Source organism: Ranitomeya imitator, chromosome 1, assembly GCF_032444005.1.
Source record: "Ranitomeya imitator isolate aRanImi1 chromosome 1, aRanImi1.pri, whole genome shotgun sequence".
Lineage (NCBI taxonomy): Eukaryota > Metazoa > Chordata > Amphibia > Anura > Dendrobatidae > Ranitomeya > Ranitomeya imitator.
In genome coordinates, this window is record NC_091282.1 from 393,792,022 (window position 1) to 393,807,734 (window position 15,713).

Below are 15,713 nucleotides of genomic sequence, written 5' to 3' on the forward strand. Positions count from 1 at the left end.
CCTGCAGGCCGGGTGAAAGGGTTAACTCCCATTTCACCCGATCTGCAGGGACAGGGGGAGTGGTAGTTTAGCCCAGGGGGGGTGGCTTCACCCCCTCATGGCTACGATCGCTCTGATTGGCTGTTGAAAGTGAAACTGCCAATCAGAGCGATTTGTAATATTTCACCTATTATAACGGGTGAAATATTACAATCCAGCCATGGCCGATGCTGAAATATCATCGGCCATGGCTGGAAATACTAATGTGCCCCCACCCCACCGATCGCCCCCCCAGCCCCCCGATCTGGCCGGTACACTGCTCCGGCTCCCCTCTGTCCTGTGCTCCGCTCCCCCCCGTGCTCTTGTCCGCTCCCCCCGTGCTCCAATCACCCCCCCCCATGCTCCAATCACCCCCCCTGCACTCCGATCCACCCCCCCGGTGCTCCGTTCCACCCCCCGTGCTCCATTCCAGCCCCCCCGTGCTCCGTTCCACGCCCCCCGTGCTCCGTTCCACCCCTCCCGCGCTCCGATTCCCCCCCCCGTGCTCCGATCCCCCCCCCCCGTGGTCCCCCCCCACCCCATCATACTTACAGATCCAGCCGGGGTCCCGTCCGTCTTCTCCCTGGGCGCCGCCATCTTCCAAAATGGCGGGCGCATGCGCAGTGCGCCCGCCGAATCTGCCGGCCGGCAGATTCGTTCCAAAGTGCATTTTGATCACTGAGATATAATCTATCTCAGTGATCAAAATAAAAAAAATAATAAATGACCCCCCCCCTTTGTCACCCCCATAGGTAGGGACAATAAAAAAATAAAGAAATTTTTTTTTCCACTAATGTTAGAATAGGGTTAGGGTTAGGGGTAGGGTTAGGGTTAGAGTTAGGGCTAGGGTTAGGGCTAGGGTTAGGGCTAGGGTTAGGGCTAGGGTTAGGGGTAGGGTTAGGGGTAGGGTTAGGGCTAGGGTTAGGGGTAGGGTTAGGGCTAGGGTTAGGGTTTCGGTATGTGCACACGTATTCTGGTCCTCTGCGGATTTTTCCGCTGCGGATTTGATAAATCCGCAGTGCTAAACCGCTGCGGATTTATGGCGGATTTACCGCGTTTTTTTCTGCGCATTTCACTGCGGTTTTACAACTGCGATTTTATATTGGAGCAGTTGTAAAACCGCTGCGGAATCCGCACAAAGAAGTGACATGCTGCGGAATGTAAACCGCTGCGTTTCCGTGCAGTTTTTCCGCAGCATGTGTACAGCGATTTTTGTTTCCCGTAGGTTTACATTGAACTGTAAACTCATGGGAAACTGCTGCGGATCCGCAGCGTTTTCCGCAGCGTGTGCACATACCTTTAGAATTAGGCTATGTGCACACGGTGCAGATTTGGCTGCGGATTCGCAGCAGTGTTCCATCAGGTTTACAGTACCATGTAAACATATGAAAAACCAAATCCGCTGTGCCCATGGTGCGGAAAATACCGCGCGGGAACGCTGCGTTGTATTTTCCGCAGCATGTCAATTCTTTGTGCGGATTCCGCAGCGTTTTACACCTGTTCCTCAATAGGAATCTGCAGGTGAAATCCGCACAAAAAACACTGGAAATCCGCAGGTAAAACGCAGTGCCTTTTACCCGCGGATTTTTCAAAAATGGTGCGGAAATATCTCACACGAATCCGCAACGTTGGCACATAGCCTTAGGGTTAGGGTTGGAATTAGGGTTGTGGTTAGGGTTAGGGGTGTGTTGGGGTTAGGGGTGTGTTGGAGTTAGGGTTGTGATTAGGGTTATGGCTACAGTTGGGATTAGGGTTAGGGGTGTGTTGGGGTTAGTGTTGGAGGTAGAATTGAGGGGTTACCACTGTTTAGGCACATCAGGGGTCTCCAAACGCAACATGGCGCCACCATTGATTCCAGCCAATCTCGTATTCAAAAAGTCAAATGGTGCTCCCTCACTTCCAAGCCCTGAAGTGTGCCCAAACAGTGGTTTACCCCCACATATGGGGTACCAGCATACTCAAGACAAACTGCGCAACAATTACTGGGGTCCAATTTCTCCTGTTACCCTTGTGAATCTAAAAAAATGCTTGCTAAAACATAATTTTTGAGGAAAGAAAAATGATTTTTTATTTTCACGGCTCTGCGTTGTAAACGTCTGTGAAGCACTTGGGGGTTCAAAGTGCTCAACACATATCTAGATAAGTTCCTTGGGGGGTCTAGTTTCTAAAATGGTGTCATTTCTGGGGGTTTCTACTGTTTAGGCACACCAGGGGCTCTGCAAACGCAACGTGACACCCGTAGACCATTCCATCAAAGTCTGCATTTCAAAAGTCACTACTTCCCTTCTGAGCCCCGACGTGTGCCCAAACAGTGGTTTACCCCCACTCATGGGGTATCAGCGTACTCAGGAGAAACTGGACAACAACTTTTGGGGTCCAATTTCTCCTGTAACCCTTGGGAAAATAAAAAATTCTGGGCTAAATAATTATTTTTGGAGAAAGAAAACGTATTTATTATTTTCACGGCTCTGCATTATAAACTTCTATGAAGCACTTGGGGGTTCAAAGTGCTCACCACACATCTAGATAAGTTCCTTTCGGGGTCTAGTTTCCAAAATGGGGTCACTTGTGGGGGGTTTCTACTGTTTAGGCACATCAGGGGCTCTGCAAACGCAACGTGACGCCCGCAGAGCATTCCATCAAAGTCTGCATTTCAAAACGTCACTACTTCAATTCCAAGCCCCGGCATGTGCCCAAACAGTAGTTTACCCCCACATATGGGGTATCACCGAACTCAGGAGAAACTGGACAACAAATATTGGGGTCAAATTTCTCCTGTTACCCTTGGGAAAATTAAAAAATTCTGGGCTAAATAATTATTTTTGAGGAAAGAAAACGTATTTATTATTTTCACGGCTCTGCATTATAAACTTCTATGAAGCGCTTGGGGGTTCAAAGTGCTCACCACACATCTAGATAAGTTCCTTTCGGGGTCTAGTTTCCAAAATGGGGTCACTTGTGGGGGGTTTCTACTGTTAAGCCACATCAGGGGCTCTGCAAACGCAACGTGACGCCCACAGAGCATTCCATCAAAGTCTGCTTTTCCAAACGTCACTACTTCACTTCCGAGCCCCGGCATGTGCCCAAACAGTGATTTACCCCCACATATGGGGTATCAGCGTACTCAGGAGAAACTGGACAACAACTTTTGGGGTCAAATTTCTCCTGTTACCCTTGGGAAAATAAAAAATTGCAGGCTAAAATATCATTTTTGAGAAAATAATTTTTTTTTTTATTTTCATGGCTCTGCGTTATAAATTTCTGTGAAGCACTTGGGGGTTCAAAGTCCTCACCACACATCTATATTAGTTCCTTTGGGGGTCTAGTTTCCAAAATGGTGTCATTTCTGGGGGATCTCCAATGTTTAGGCACACAGGGGCTCTCCAAACGTGACATGGTGTCCGCTAATGATTGGAGCTAATTTTCCATTTAAAAAGCCAAATGGCGTGCCATCCCTTCCGAGCCCTGCCGTGCGCCCAAACAGTGGTTTACCCCCACATATGGGGTATCAGCATACTCAGGACAAACTGGACAACAATATTTGGGGTCCAATTTCTCCTATTATCCTTGGCAAAATAGGAAATTCCAGGCTAAAAAATCATTTTTGAGGAAAGAAAAATTATTTTTTATTTTCATGGCTCTGCGTTATAAACTTCTGTGAAGCACCTGGGGGTTTAAAGTGCTCAATATGCATCTAGATAAGTTCCTTGGGGGGTCTAGTTTCCAAAATGGGGTCACTTGTGGGGGAGCTCCAATGTTTAGGCACACAGGGGCTCTCCAAACGCGACATGGTGTCCGCTAACAATTGGAGCTAATTTTCCATTCAAAAAGTCAAATGGCGCGCCTTCCCTTCCGAGCCCTGCCGAGTGCCCAAACAGTGGTTTACCCCCACATATGAGGTATCGACGTACTTGGGAGAAATTGCCCAACAAATTTTATGATCCATTTTATCCTACTGCCCATGTGAAAATGAAAAAATTGAGGCGAAAAGAATTTTTTTGTGAAAAAAAAGTACTTTTTCATTTTTACAGATCAATTTGTGAAGCACCTGAGGGTTTAAAGTGCTCACTAGGCATCTAAATAAGTTCCTTGGGGGGTCTAGTTTCCAAAATGGGGTCACTTGTGGGGGAGCGCCAATGTTTAGGCACACAGGAGCTATCCAAACGCGACATGGTGTCCGCTAACGATGGAAATAATTTTTCATTCAAAAAGTCAAATGGCGCTCCTTCCCTTCCGAGCCTTACCATGTGCCCAAACAGTGGTTTTCCCCCACATGTGAGGTATTGGTGTACTCAGGAGAAATTGCCCAACACATTTTAGGATCCATTTTATCCTGTTGCTCATGTGAAAATGAAAAAATTGAGGCTAAAAGAATTTTTTTGTGAAAAAAAAGTACTTTTTCATTTTTACGGATCAATTTGTGAAGCACCTGGGGGTTCAAAGTGCTCACTATGCATCTAGATAAGTTCCTTGGGATGTCTAGTTTCCAAAATGGGGTCACTTGTGGGGGAGCTCCAATTTTTAGGCACACGGGGGCTCTCCAAACGTGACATGGTGTCCGCTAAAGAGTGGAGCCAATTTTTGATTCAAAAAGTCAAATGGCGCTCCTTCCCTTCCAAGCCCTGCCGTGCGCCCAAACAGTGGTTTACCCCCACATATGAGGTATCAGCGTACTCAGGACAAATTGGACAACAACTTTCGTGGTTCAGTTTCTCCTTTTACCATTGGGAAAATAAAAAAATTGTTGCTAAAAGATAATTTTTGTGACTAAAAAGTTAAATGTTCATTTTTTCCTTCCATGTTGCTTCTGCTGCTGTGAAGCACCTGAAGGGTTAATAAACTTCTTGAATGTGGTTTTGAGTACCTTGAGGGGTGCAGTTTTTAGAATGGTGTCACTTTTGGGTATTTTCAGCCATATAGACCCCTCAAACTGACTTCAAATGTGAGGTGGTCCCTAAAAAAAATGGTTTTGTAAATTTCGTTGTAAAAATGACAAATCGCTGGTCAAATTTTAACCCTTATAACTTCCTAACAAAAAAAAATTTTGTTTCCAAAATTATGCTGATGTAAAGTAAACATGTGGGAAATGTTATTTATTAACTATTTTGTGTCACATATCTCTCTGGTTTAACAGAATAAAAATTCAAAATGTGAAAATTGCGAAATTTTCAAAATTTTCGCCAAATTTCTGTTTTTATCACAAATAAACGCAGAATTTATTGACCTAAATTTACCACTAACATGAAGCCCAATATGTCACGAAAAAACATTCTCAGAACCGCTAGGATCCGTTGAAGCGTTCCTGAGTTATTACCTCATAAAGGGACACTGGTCAGAATTGCAAAAAACGGCAAGGTCTTTAAGGTCAAAATAGGCTGGGTCATGAAGGGGTTAAAATGGTTCACATTTAAAATGAGGTTATTAGAGGCACATGATGGCTAATTAAATCAGCTGTCATGTGCAAGTAATGATGCAGGCTGTGCATGCAAGCCCGCGGCAAAGTCAGGGAGCCTGCATGTGACGTACCAGTATGTTATATGTTGGTAAGGAGTTAAATGTTAAGGCCATTGTATATCTAATAATAAAGCTGTATATAGTAAAGTTTGTTTAATCTAATAGCCAATAGCTCAGAAATTCAATAGATTGGCTACTGGCAGCTTAGACACTGCAAAAAGTATCAGTGCTCTAACTAAGACTTCAACAATTTTAGCCCTATTGCAAGTCATTATTTCATAGTAAGTGATAATTAAATGGTTTCAGTGCAATTGTATTTTAACTCTTACTGACATCGGACGTAATAGTACGCCGATATTGCACTCCCTCCATTTCATGTGGGCTCTGGCGGTGAGCTCACATCTTTCCCGGGACATGTCAGCTGTTTTGAACAGCTGACATGTGCCTGCAATAGCTGGGGGTGGAATCGACAGTGGCATTTAACAAGCGCTTCCGGAAATTGCGCCAGAAATACGCCCACCATGTTTCATGGTATTTGCCACTCGTAAGTGCAAACACTGAGATGAGAGGACTTGAACTCTCTCACCATCTATAAGTATCCTTTTGCCAGCTTGACACTCTCCACACTCTTTCAGAGGCCTCTCACTTAGCCAAATCAAATCTCCTACTTTCCACTCATTTGGGGAAAACACCTTCTGCTCTGTTTCATTGGGGTGTTACTGCCAATGTTGCGTTGATAGACAGCTGGCAATGACGCCTTGAGAGTGGAAGAAAAGGATCTGCTCTTTCCATGTGAAGTCACAGAAAGCAGGAGAATCGTCACCAAGAGCGGTCATTGACCACTTTAAAGGGAACCTGTCACCCCGAAAATCACGGGTGAGGTAAGCCCACCAGAATCAGGGGCTTATCTACAGCATTCTGTAATGCTGTAGATAAGCCCCCGATGTTACCTGAAAAAGGAGAAAAAGACGTTAGATTATACTCACCCAGGGGCGGTCCCGCTGCTGGTCCGGTCAGATGGGTGTCTCTGGTCCGCTGCGGCACCTCCCATCTTCATTCCAAGACGTCCTCTTTTGATCTTCAACCACGGCTCCAGCGCAGGCGTACTTTGTCTGCCCTATTGAGGGCAGAATAAAGTACTGCAGTGCGCAGGCGCCGGAAAGGTCAGAGAGGCCCGGCGCCTGCGCACTGCAGTATTTTGCTCTGCTCTCAACAGGGCAGACAAAGTACACCTGCGCCAGAGCGGTGGCTGAAGATCAGAAGAGGACGTCTTGGAATGAAGATGGGAGGTGCCGCAGCGGACCAGAGACACCCATCTGACCGGACCAGCAGCGGGACTGCCCCTGGGTGAGTATAATCTAACGTCTTTTTCTCCTTTTTCAGGTAACATCGGGGGCTTATCTACAGCATTACAGAATGCTGTAGATAAGCCCCTGATGCCGGTGGGCTTACCTCACCCGTGATTTTCGGGGTGACAGGTTCCCTTTATGAGGGAGGGATTGTCACAGGGTAGATCAGACAGGTACTTCGCAACTATACCCTGGAAGAATCAGCACTATGTCCAAAATATCATGTATAAATTTATTCAATTAACATAAGACATATATCAAACACGTAGGCAACAAATAAATCAGTTCAAGAGAAAATTCATAGACAAGATCAGGTAGAGAGTGGCATGTACATCTGTATTATATAAAATTGGTTTTTACTCAGTAACAAAGTGCATAGTGCTTAAGCAAGCCTAAGAGACACTTCGGAGTTGTGGAGGAGGTAAAAATACTTCATTATAAGCCTGTGCCTAGAATCAAACCTACTATAAGCCAACCCCACCATGTCCAGAAAGGCTCCTACCCATAATATGATGTAAAGTGTGATGGGCCACCAGCCCCAATGTGTGTTTTGCGTCGGCTTCCTCAGGGGGCCATGCAGCTTTGTGTGTCTAAACCAGGCATTAAAATTACCCCCCCACAGCAGTAACGAGTATCGGTAATGGCGCATGTGTACACTCGTCCACGCTGAAGCTTACATTACTTCTGGCAGTCCCTATGATGCTACCGGTCACTGTGAAAGTTCCGATGACGTCAATAACCCGCACACGTCATAACTTGGTGCCATTGGTAAATGGAGCTGCATGTATCCGACAAGCAAAGAAAGGGTTATTAACCTCTTCAGCACCAAAGGAAACCAAATTAATTTAAAATGGGATCCAAACACACAGGCTGAATGGAAGCTCTGCGATTCACAATGCGCAGTGATCTTCTACCCCCAGTTCTCCCAGGTTGGCGTGACACACTGGTGACAGCTAAGCCGTACTGTACAGCCACATATGGCATATTGCCACATTCAGCAGAAATTGGGGCCAATTTTACCAATCTCCTCAGTAGTGTTGAGCGATACCGTCCGATACTTGAAAGTATCGGTATCGGATAGTATCGGCCGATACCCGAAAAATATCGGATATCGCCGATACCGATATCCGATACCAATACAAGTCAATGGGACACCAAGTATCGGAAGGTAAAGGTATCCTGATGGTTCCCAGGGTCTGAAGGAGAGGAAACTCTCCTTCAGGCCCTGGGATTCATATTAATGTGTAAAATAAAGAATTAAAATAAAAAATATTGATATATTCACCTCTCCGGCGGCCCCTGGACATCACGCTGGTAACCGGCAGGTTTCTTTGTTTAAAATGAGCGCGTTTAGGACCTGCGAATGACGTCGCAGCTTCTGATTGGTCACGTGCCGCTCATGTAACCGCCACGCGACCAATCAGAAGCCGCGACGTCATTCGCAGGTCCTAAATTCCAAGAATTAGGAGTTTAGTGAATGAGAATGACGTCGCGGCTTCTGATTGGTCGCGTGGCGGTCACATGAGCGGCACGCGACCAATCAGAAGCCGCGACGTCATTCGCAGGTCCTAAACGCACTCATTTTAAACAAAGAAGCCTGCCGGTTACCAGCGTGATGTCCAGGGGCCGCCGGAGAGGTGAATATATCAATATTTTTTATTTTAATTCTTTATTTTACACATCCCTATGGATCCGATACCGATACCCGATACCACAAAAGTATCGGATCTCGGTATCGGAATCCCGATACCGCAAGTATCGGCCGATACCCGATACTTGCGGTATCGGAATGCTCAACACCACTCCTCAGTGAAAATGTAAAATCTGAGGCTAAAACAAACTTTTTGTTGTAAAAATGCAATTATTTTTTCTTTACTGCCCATATAATATAATAACTTATTATCACTGCATCCCTAGGTGAATTCATTGAGAGTTATAGTTTGGGGTCACTTATAGGGGGTTCTGCTGTTCTGGCACCTCAGGGGTTCTCCCAGTGGGTCATGGCACCCGCAAACCATAACATTAAAATCTGCACTGTAATATGGCACTCCTTTTCATCTCAGCATTGCACTGTGCCAGAAAAGTAGTTCCCGATTACATGGAGGGTATTGGAGCGCTCAGAAGAAATTGCACAACAAACTGAGAGGTCCATTTTTTCTTTAGCTGTAAAAATGTAATTATTCTTTCTTCACCGCCCTATGGTATAAATGTCTGTAAGGCACATGTTGTGTCAACATGGTCACTGCACCCCTGGATGAATTAATTGAGAGGTGTAGTTTCTAAAATGACATCACTTATGGGTGGTTTCTGCTTTTCTTGCATCTCCAGGGTTCTGCCAATGTGACATGGCACCCTCAAACCATTCCAGCAAAATCTGAATTACAATATGGCCCTTCTTCCCTTCTGAGCTCTGCACTGTGAATTTTATGGTGCATTTTCTCCTGTTACCCTTGTGAAAATAAAAAATGTGGGGCTAAAAGAACATTTTTGTCAGAAAAATGCAATCTTTTTATTTTCATGGCTCTTTCTTATAAACTTCTGTGAAGCACCTGGGGGTTCAAGGGGCTCACCACACATCCAGATACATTCCTTGAGGAGTCTAGTTTCCAAAATGAGGTCACTTGTGGGGGGTTTACACTGTTTAAGCACATAAAGGGTTCTCCAAACGTGACATGGCGTCCACTAATGATTCCAGCCAATTTTGTGATCCAAAAGTCAAGTCCTTTCTGAGCCCTGCCGTGCACCCAAACAGCAGTTTTTCCCCTGCACATATGGAGTATCGCTGTACCCAGAAGAAATTACATAAGGCTAGGTTCACACTGCGTTAACAGCAGCCCGTTCAACACATACGTTAACGGGCTGCTGTTAATGCAAGTGCCGACTTGTCACATCGCTAGCGCAGGTAGAGTTAGCAGATGCTCTATCTGCGCTAGCAGTGACAGACCCGGAAACGCTGCAGGCCGAGTTCCAGGGTCCATCACTCAATGATGGCACATTTCTAGCGCACGCCCATTGTGGGCGTGCGCTAGCGATGCGTCCGACATAGAACTTAATGGCGGCGTTAACGGACTATGTTACACCGCGTTATGCCGTGGTGTAACGTAGTCCGTCTAACGGATTGCCAAAACAAAATGTGAACCTGGCCTAACACATTTTGGGTTACATTTCTCCTGTGACACTTGTGCAAATAAAAAAAATTGGGCCTAAACATTTTGGTGGGAATTTTTTTTTATTTTCACGTTATAAACTTCTTTGAAGCACCTGGCACTTGAAGGTTGTTACCACACATCTAAGTACATTCCTTGAGGGTTCCAGTTTCCAAAATGGGGTCATTAGGGCTTTCCAAATGTGACATGATACTCCTTCCCTTTCGAGCCCTGCCGTGCACCCATACTGTAGTTTTCCCCCAGATATGGAACATCAGCCTACTCAGGAGAAATTGCACAGCAAATTTTGAGGTTCATTTTCTCTTGTTACCCTTCTGAAAGTGAAAATTCTGCAGCTAAATTAAAATTTTTGTTAAAGTAAAATGTTCATTTTTTCCTTCCACCTTGCATTAATTCCTGTAATGCACCTAAAGGGTTAAGAAACTTCTTGAATGTGGTTTTGAAGAGTTTGAGGGGTGCCGTTTTTAGAATGGTGTCACTTTCATGTATTTCTTGTCATATTGTCCCCCAAAGTCACTTCAAATGTGATGTGGTCCCTTAAAAAATGGTGTTATAAATTTTGTTGGAAAAATTTGACATTTCTGTTCAATTTTTAACCCTTCTAATTTCCTTACTAAAAAATTATGATTCGAGATTGTGCTGATGTGAAGTAGAAATGTGGGAAATGTTATTTATTAACTATTTTGTGTGACATAGCTCTGTGGTTTAAGGGCATAAGAATTAAAAGATTGAAAACTGTGAAATTTTCAAAATTTTCACCAAATTCCTGATAATTTTGCAAATAAACGCTAGTTATATTACCACTATCATGAAGTACAATATGTCATGAAAAAAAAATCTCAAAATCACTTGGATCCTTTGAAGCGTTCTAGAGTCATTATGACATAAAGTGACACTGGTCAGATTTAAAAAATGAAGCCCGGTCATTAACCTACAAAATGGCTCAATCCTTAAGGAGTTATGCAAAAACTTATAATTGATGAAGTCTTTGTCCGAAATGGATTTTCTTCGCAGAAGTTCGGTGATTAGTGAGCATTAGAAGGAGTTAGTATTTCATACACTACCGGTAAATAGACCCGGGAGAACACCAGGTCTAGTGTTTTCCTATCTATTGTACCAATGTTTATACTGTGTTTATTGCTTTGAGTTGCTAAAGCTTCATTCTATGTAATTAAATAAATACATTTTTTCTATACAATGTGTAGGTACGGCCACGCTTTAGCCGTCGCTGGCAATATTGCATTTATATTTGGAGGTTGCACAATTAACAAAGTTCTGGTAAGTGCCATCTTCCATGAAAAGCTATTACTTTACCACGAATATTATATACCATTTCTCAAATAACATGCACTACATGAATACTTACATATAAGATCATATGCAAATTATATATCAATGGGCTTTTCCTGAAATGTAGAGTGAAGCAAGATGACAGTCTTTTGCATATAATTTGGACAAAGTCTGTAGTTACAAAGGCCACAGGTGGAGTGAGAGATCCTACTCATGAGAACAGTCTAATATTTTATTTTCCTTGTATAGAGAAGACCATTCAGACGTCAATTTTCACGTATGTGTGCTATCCATGATTTTCACGAATAGAGCATGTACTATACCTATTATAATCTATGGGGCTGTTCACACATAGGTATTTTTTAGTGGACCATGTATCCATGCAAAAATCATGGAGAAATGTCCAGACTGTGTGCTGTCTGTGACTAACATTACAAATGATAAAATAAGCTTTGTAATTTATTTATTTTTCCATATGTGAAAATCACTAAAGAAACACTGACAGTAAAAACTGACACAATGACCAAATATTGATGAAACTTGGACCAAAAGACTGATGACCCCTGTTCCTTTTTTTGCATACATGAAACAGCATAGACATCTGAATGAGGCGTAACATAGTAGAATATTCCCCACATGCCACCAATTATGGTGGATTTGTACAATCTAACATTGTAAAATAATGCATACAATCCCTTTGCAGTTGTTTTTTTAAATTAATTAATTCTCTTAATCTCCTGGCTCTTACTGAAACCTGGATCCAGCAGTCAGACACCACTGCTGCTGCTGCTCTTTCATATGGTGGACTACAGTTTTCTCATACCCCAAGATCAGACAACAGAGCAGGTGGAGGCGTTGGCCTGCTCCTTTCACCCAAATGTACTTTCCAAGTTATCCCCCAAGTACCCTCACTTGTCTTCTTTTCCTTTGAGGTCCATGTGGTCAGACTCTACGTCCCCTTCTCCATGCGAGTGGCGGTGGTGTATCGTCCTCCCGGCCCCTCTCATCAGTTCCTGGATCACTTTGCCACCTGGCTTCCACACTTTCTCTCCTGTGACACCCCCACCCTTATCATGGGTGATTTCAACATCCCCATTGCCTCTCCCCTCTCCCCATCTGCTTCTCACCTTTTATCTCTATCCTCCTCTTTTGGCCTCTCGCAGCATACTAACTCTCCAACACATGAAGATGGAAACTCCCTTGACTTTGGTCTTCTCCCGACTTTGCTCAGTGGATGATTTCACAAACTCCCCTCTCCCGCTCTCTGACCACAACCTTCTTTCATTCTCTATCAAGAACTGCCATCCCGCTCAGGTCACCCACACTTTCCACACTTATAGAAACATACAGGCCATTAACACCCAGAAACTTATGAAGAACTTGCAGTCCTCATTGGCCCCTATCTCCTCCATCTCATGTCCTGATTCTGCATTGAAGCACTACAATGAAACCCTGCAAAGTGCTCTGGATGAAGCTGCTCCTCCTATACATAAAACAACTCGGCACAGACGGCAACAACCGTGGCACACGCTGCAAACACGTTTCCTGCAGCGGTGCTCCAGGTGCGCAGAACGTCTGTGGAGAAAATCTAATCTACCCGAAGATTTCATCCATTATAAGTTCATGCTAAAGACATACAATTCTGCCCTTCACCTCTCCAAACAAACCTACTTCAACACCCTCATCACCTCCCTGTCCAATAACCCGAAACGTCTCTTTGACACGTTCCAGTCCCTACTCAACCCAAGAGAGCAGGCCCCAACCACGGATCTCCGTGCTGACGATCTGGCCAATTACTTCAAAGAAAAAATTGACCACATTCGACAGGAAATCATCTCCCAATCTCTTCATACCATGCACTGTCCTCCCTCCCCCACTGCATCTAGTTCACTCTCTGACTTTGAAGCAGTTACAGAAGAAGAAGCAAGCAGGCTCCTTGCATCTTCTCGCCCGACCACTTGCACCAGTGACCCCATTCCATCACATCTCCTCCAGTCCCTTTCCCCGGCTGTCACCTCTCACCTAACAAAAATATTCAACCTTTCCCTCACTTCCGGTATTTTTCCCTCCTCATTTAAGCATGCCATCATACATCCATTACTTAAAAAACCATCCCTCGATCAAAACTGTGCCGCTAATTATAGACCTGTCTCTAATCTTCCCTTCATCTCTAAACTCCTCGAACGCCTGGTCCACTCCCATCTTACCCGCTATCTCTCAGATAACTCTCTTCTCGACCCTCTTCAATCTGGCTTCCGCTCTTTACACTCTACTGAAACTGCCCTCACTAAAGTCTCTAATGACCTACTAACAGCTAAATCTAATGGTCACTACTCCATGCTAATTCTCTTGGATCTCTCTGCAGCATTCGACACTGTGGATCATCAGCTCCTCCTCACTATGCTCCGCTCCATCGGCCTCAAGGACACCGTTCTCTCCTGGTTCTCCTCCTATCTCTCTGACCGATCCTTCACTGTATGTTTTGCTGGTTCCTCCTCCTCTCACCTTCCCCTTACTGTTGGGGTTCCTCAAGGATCAGTCCTAGGCCCCCTACTCTTCTCGTTGTATACTGCCCCTATTGGACAAACAATCAGTAGATTTGGTTTCCAGTACCATCTCTATGCTAACGACACCCAATTATACACTTCTGCTCCTGATATCACACCGACCTTTTTAGAAAACACCAGTAATTGTCTTACCGCTGTCTCTAACATCATGTAATCCCTCTATCTGAAACTAAACCTGTCAAAAACTGAACTCCTCGTGTTCTCTCCCTCTACTAACCTACCTTTGCCTGACATTGCCATCTCCGTGTGCGGTTCCACCATTACTCCAAAGCAACATGCCCGCTGCCTTGGGGTCATCCTTGATTCTGACCTTTCATTCACCCCCTACATCCGATCACTGGCTCGCTCTTCTTACCTGCATCTCAAAAACATTTCTAGAATTCGCCCTTTTCTTACTTTCGACTCTGCAAAAACTCTGACTGTTTCACTTATTCATTCTCGCCTGGACTATTGTAACTCTCTACTAATCGGCCTCCCTCTTGCAAAACTCTCCCCGCTCCAATCTGTCCTGAATGCTGCAGCCAGGATCATATTCCTCACCAACCGTTACACCGATGCCTCTACCCTGTGCCAGTCATTACACTGGCTACCCATCCATTCCAGAATCCAGTACAAAACTACTACCCTCATCCACAAAGCACTCCATGGCTCAGCACCACCCTACATCTCCTCCCTGGTATCAGTCTACCACCCTACCCGTGCCCTCCACTCCGCTAATGACCTCAGGTTAGCATCCTCAATAATCAGAACCTCCCACTCCCGTCTCCAAGACTTTACACGTGCTGCGCCGATTCTTTGGAATGCACTACCTAGGTTAATATGATTAATCCCCAATCCCCACAGTTTTAAGCGTACCCTAAAAACTCATTTGTTCAGACTGGCCTACCGCCTCAATGCATTAACCTAACGATCCCTGTGTGGCCTATTTATAATAAAAAAAAAAAAAAAAAAGTTCCTCGCATCATGTTCTCATACACTTTATGCAGTATTAGCCCTCTGTGTCTGTACTGCTACATACTGGTTCATGCAGCTTTACATGAACACCTGAGCCTTACACTATAGCTGGTCCGAATAACTAAAGCAATTGTTACCATCCACCTCTCGTGTCTCCCCTTTTCCCCATAGTTTGTAAGCTTGCGAGCAGGGCCCTCACTCCTCCTGGTATCTGTTTTGAATTGTATTTCTGTTATGCTGTAATGTCTATTGTCTGTACAAGTCCCCTCTATAATTTGTAAAGAGCTGCGGAATATGTTGGCGCTATATAAATAAAAATTATTATTATTATTATTATTATTATTATTATTATTATTACCATGAAAATACACCAAAAAGAAGAATTCCAAAACGACACATTAATATCATCATTTGATGAATAGAAAGATAGATAGATAGATAGATAGATAGATAGATAGATAGATAGATAGATAGACACACACACAGGTGTTTCTCACAAAGTTAGAATATCATCAAAAAGTCAATTTATTTCAGTTCTTCAATACAAAAAGTGAAATTCATATATAGAGTCATTACAAACTGAGTGATCTATTTCAAGCGTTTATTCCTGTCAATGTTGACGATTATGGCTTACAGCCAATGAAAACCCAAAAGTTATTGCCTCAGTAAATTAGAATAATTAACAAAAAACACCTGTAAAGGCTTCCTATACGTGTGAGAAATTAGTCTGTTTCAGTAGGCTCCATAATCATGGGGAAGACTGCTGACTTGACAGATGTCCAGAAGGCCATCATTGACACACTCCACAAGGAGGGTAAGCCACGAAAGGTCATTGCTAAAGAAGCTGCCGGTTCACAGAGTGCTGTATCCAAGGATATTAATGGAAAGTTGAGTGGATGGAAAACATGTGGTAG

The 15,713-nt window shown here is 44.1% G+C and overlaps 1 protein-coding gene across 2 annotated transcripts in view; it reads left to right on the forward strand.

Annotated features, from left to right (window-relative positions):
- Positions 1-15,713, forward strand: part of LOC138674246 (uncharacterized) — a 205,363-nt gene that overhangs the window by 25,244 nt on the left and 164,406 nt on the right. For both annotated transcript variants that reach the window (XM_069762139.1, XM_069762141.1), the window contains exon 3: positions 11,194-11,266. In XM_069762139.1, the coding sequence (XP_069618240.1) occupies positions 11,194-11,266 (73 nt within the window). The remainder of the gene's footprint in view (positions 1-11,193; positions 11,267-15,713) is intronic.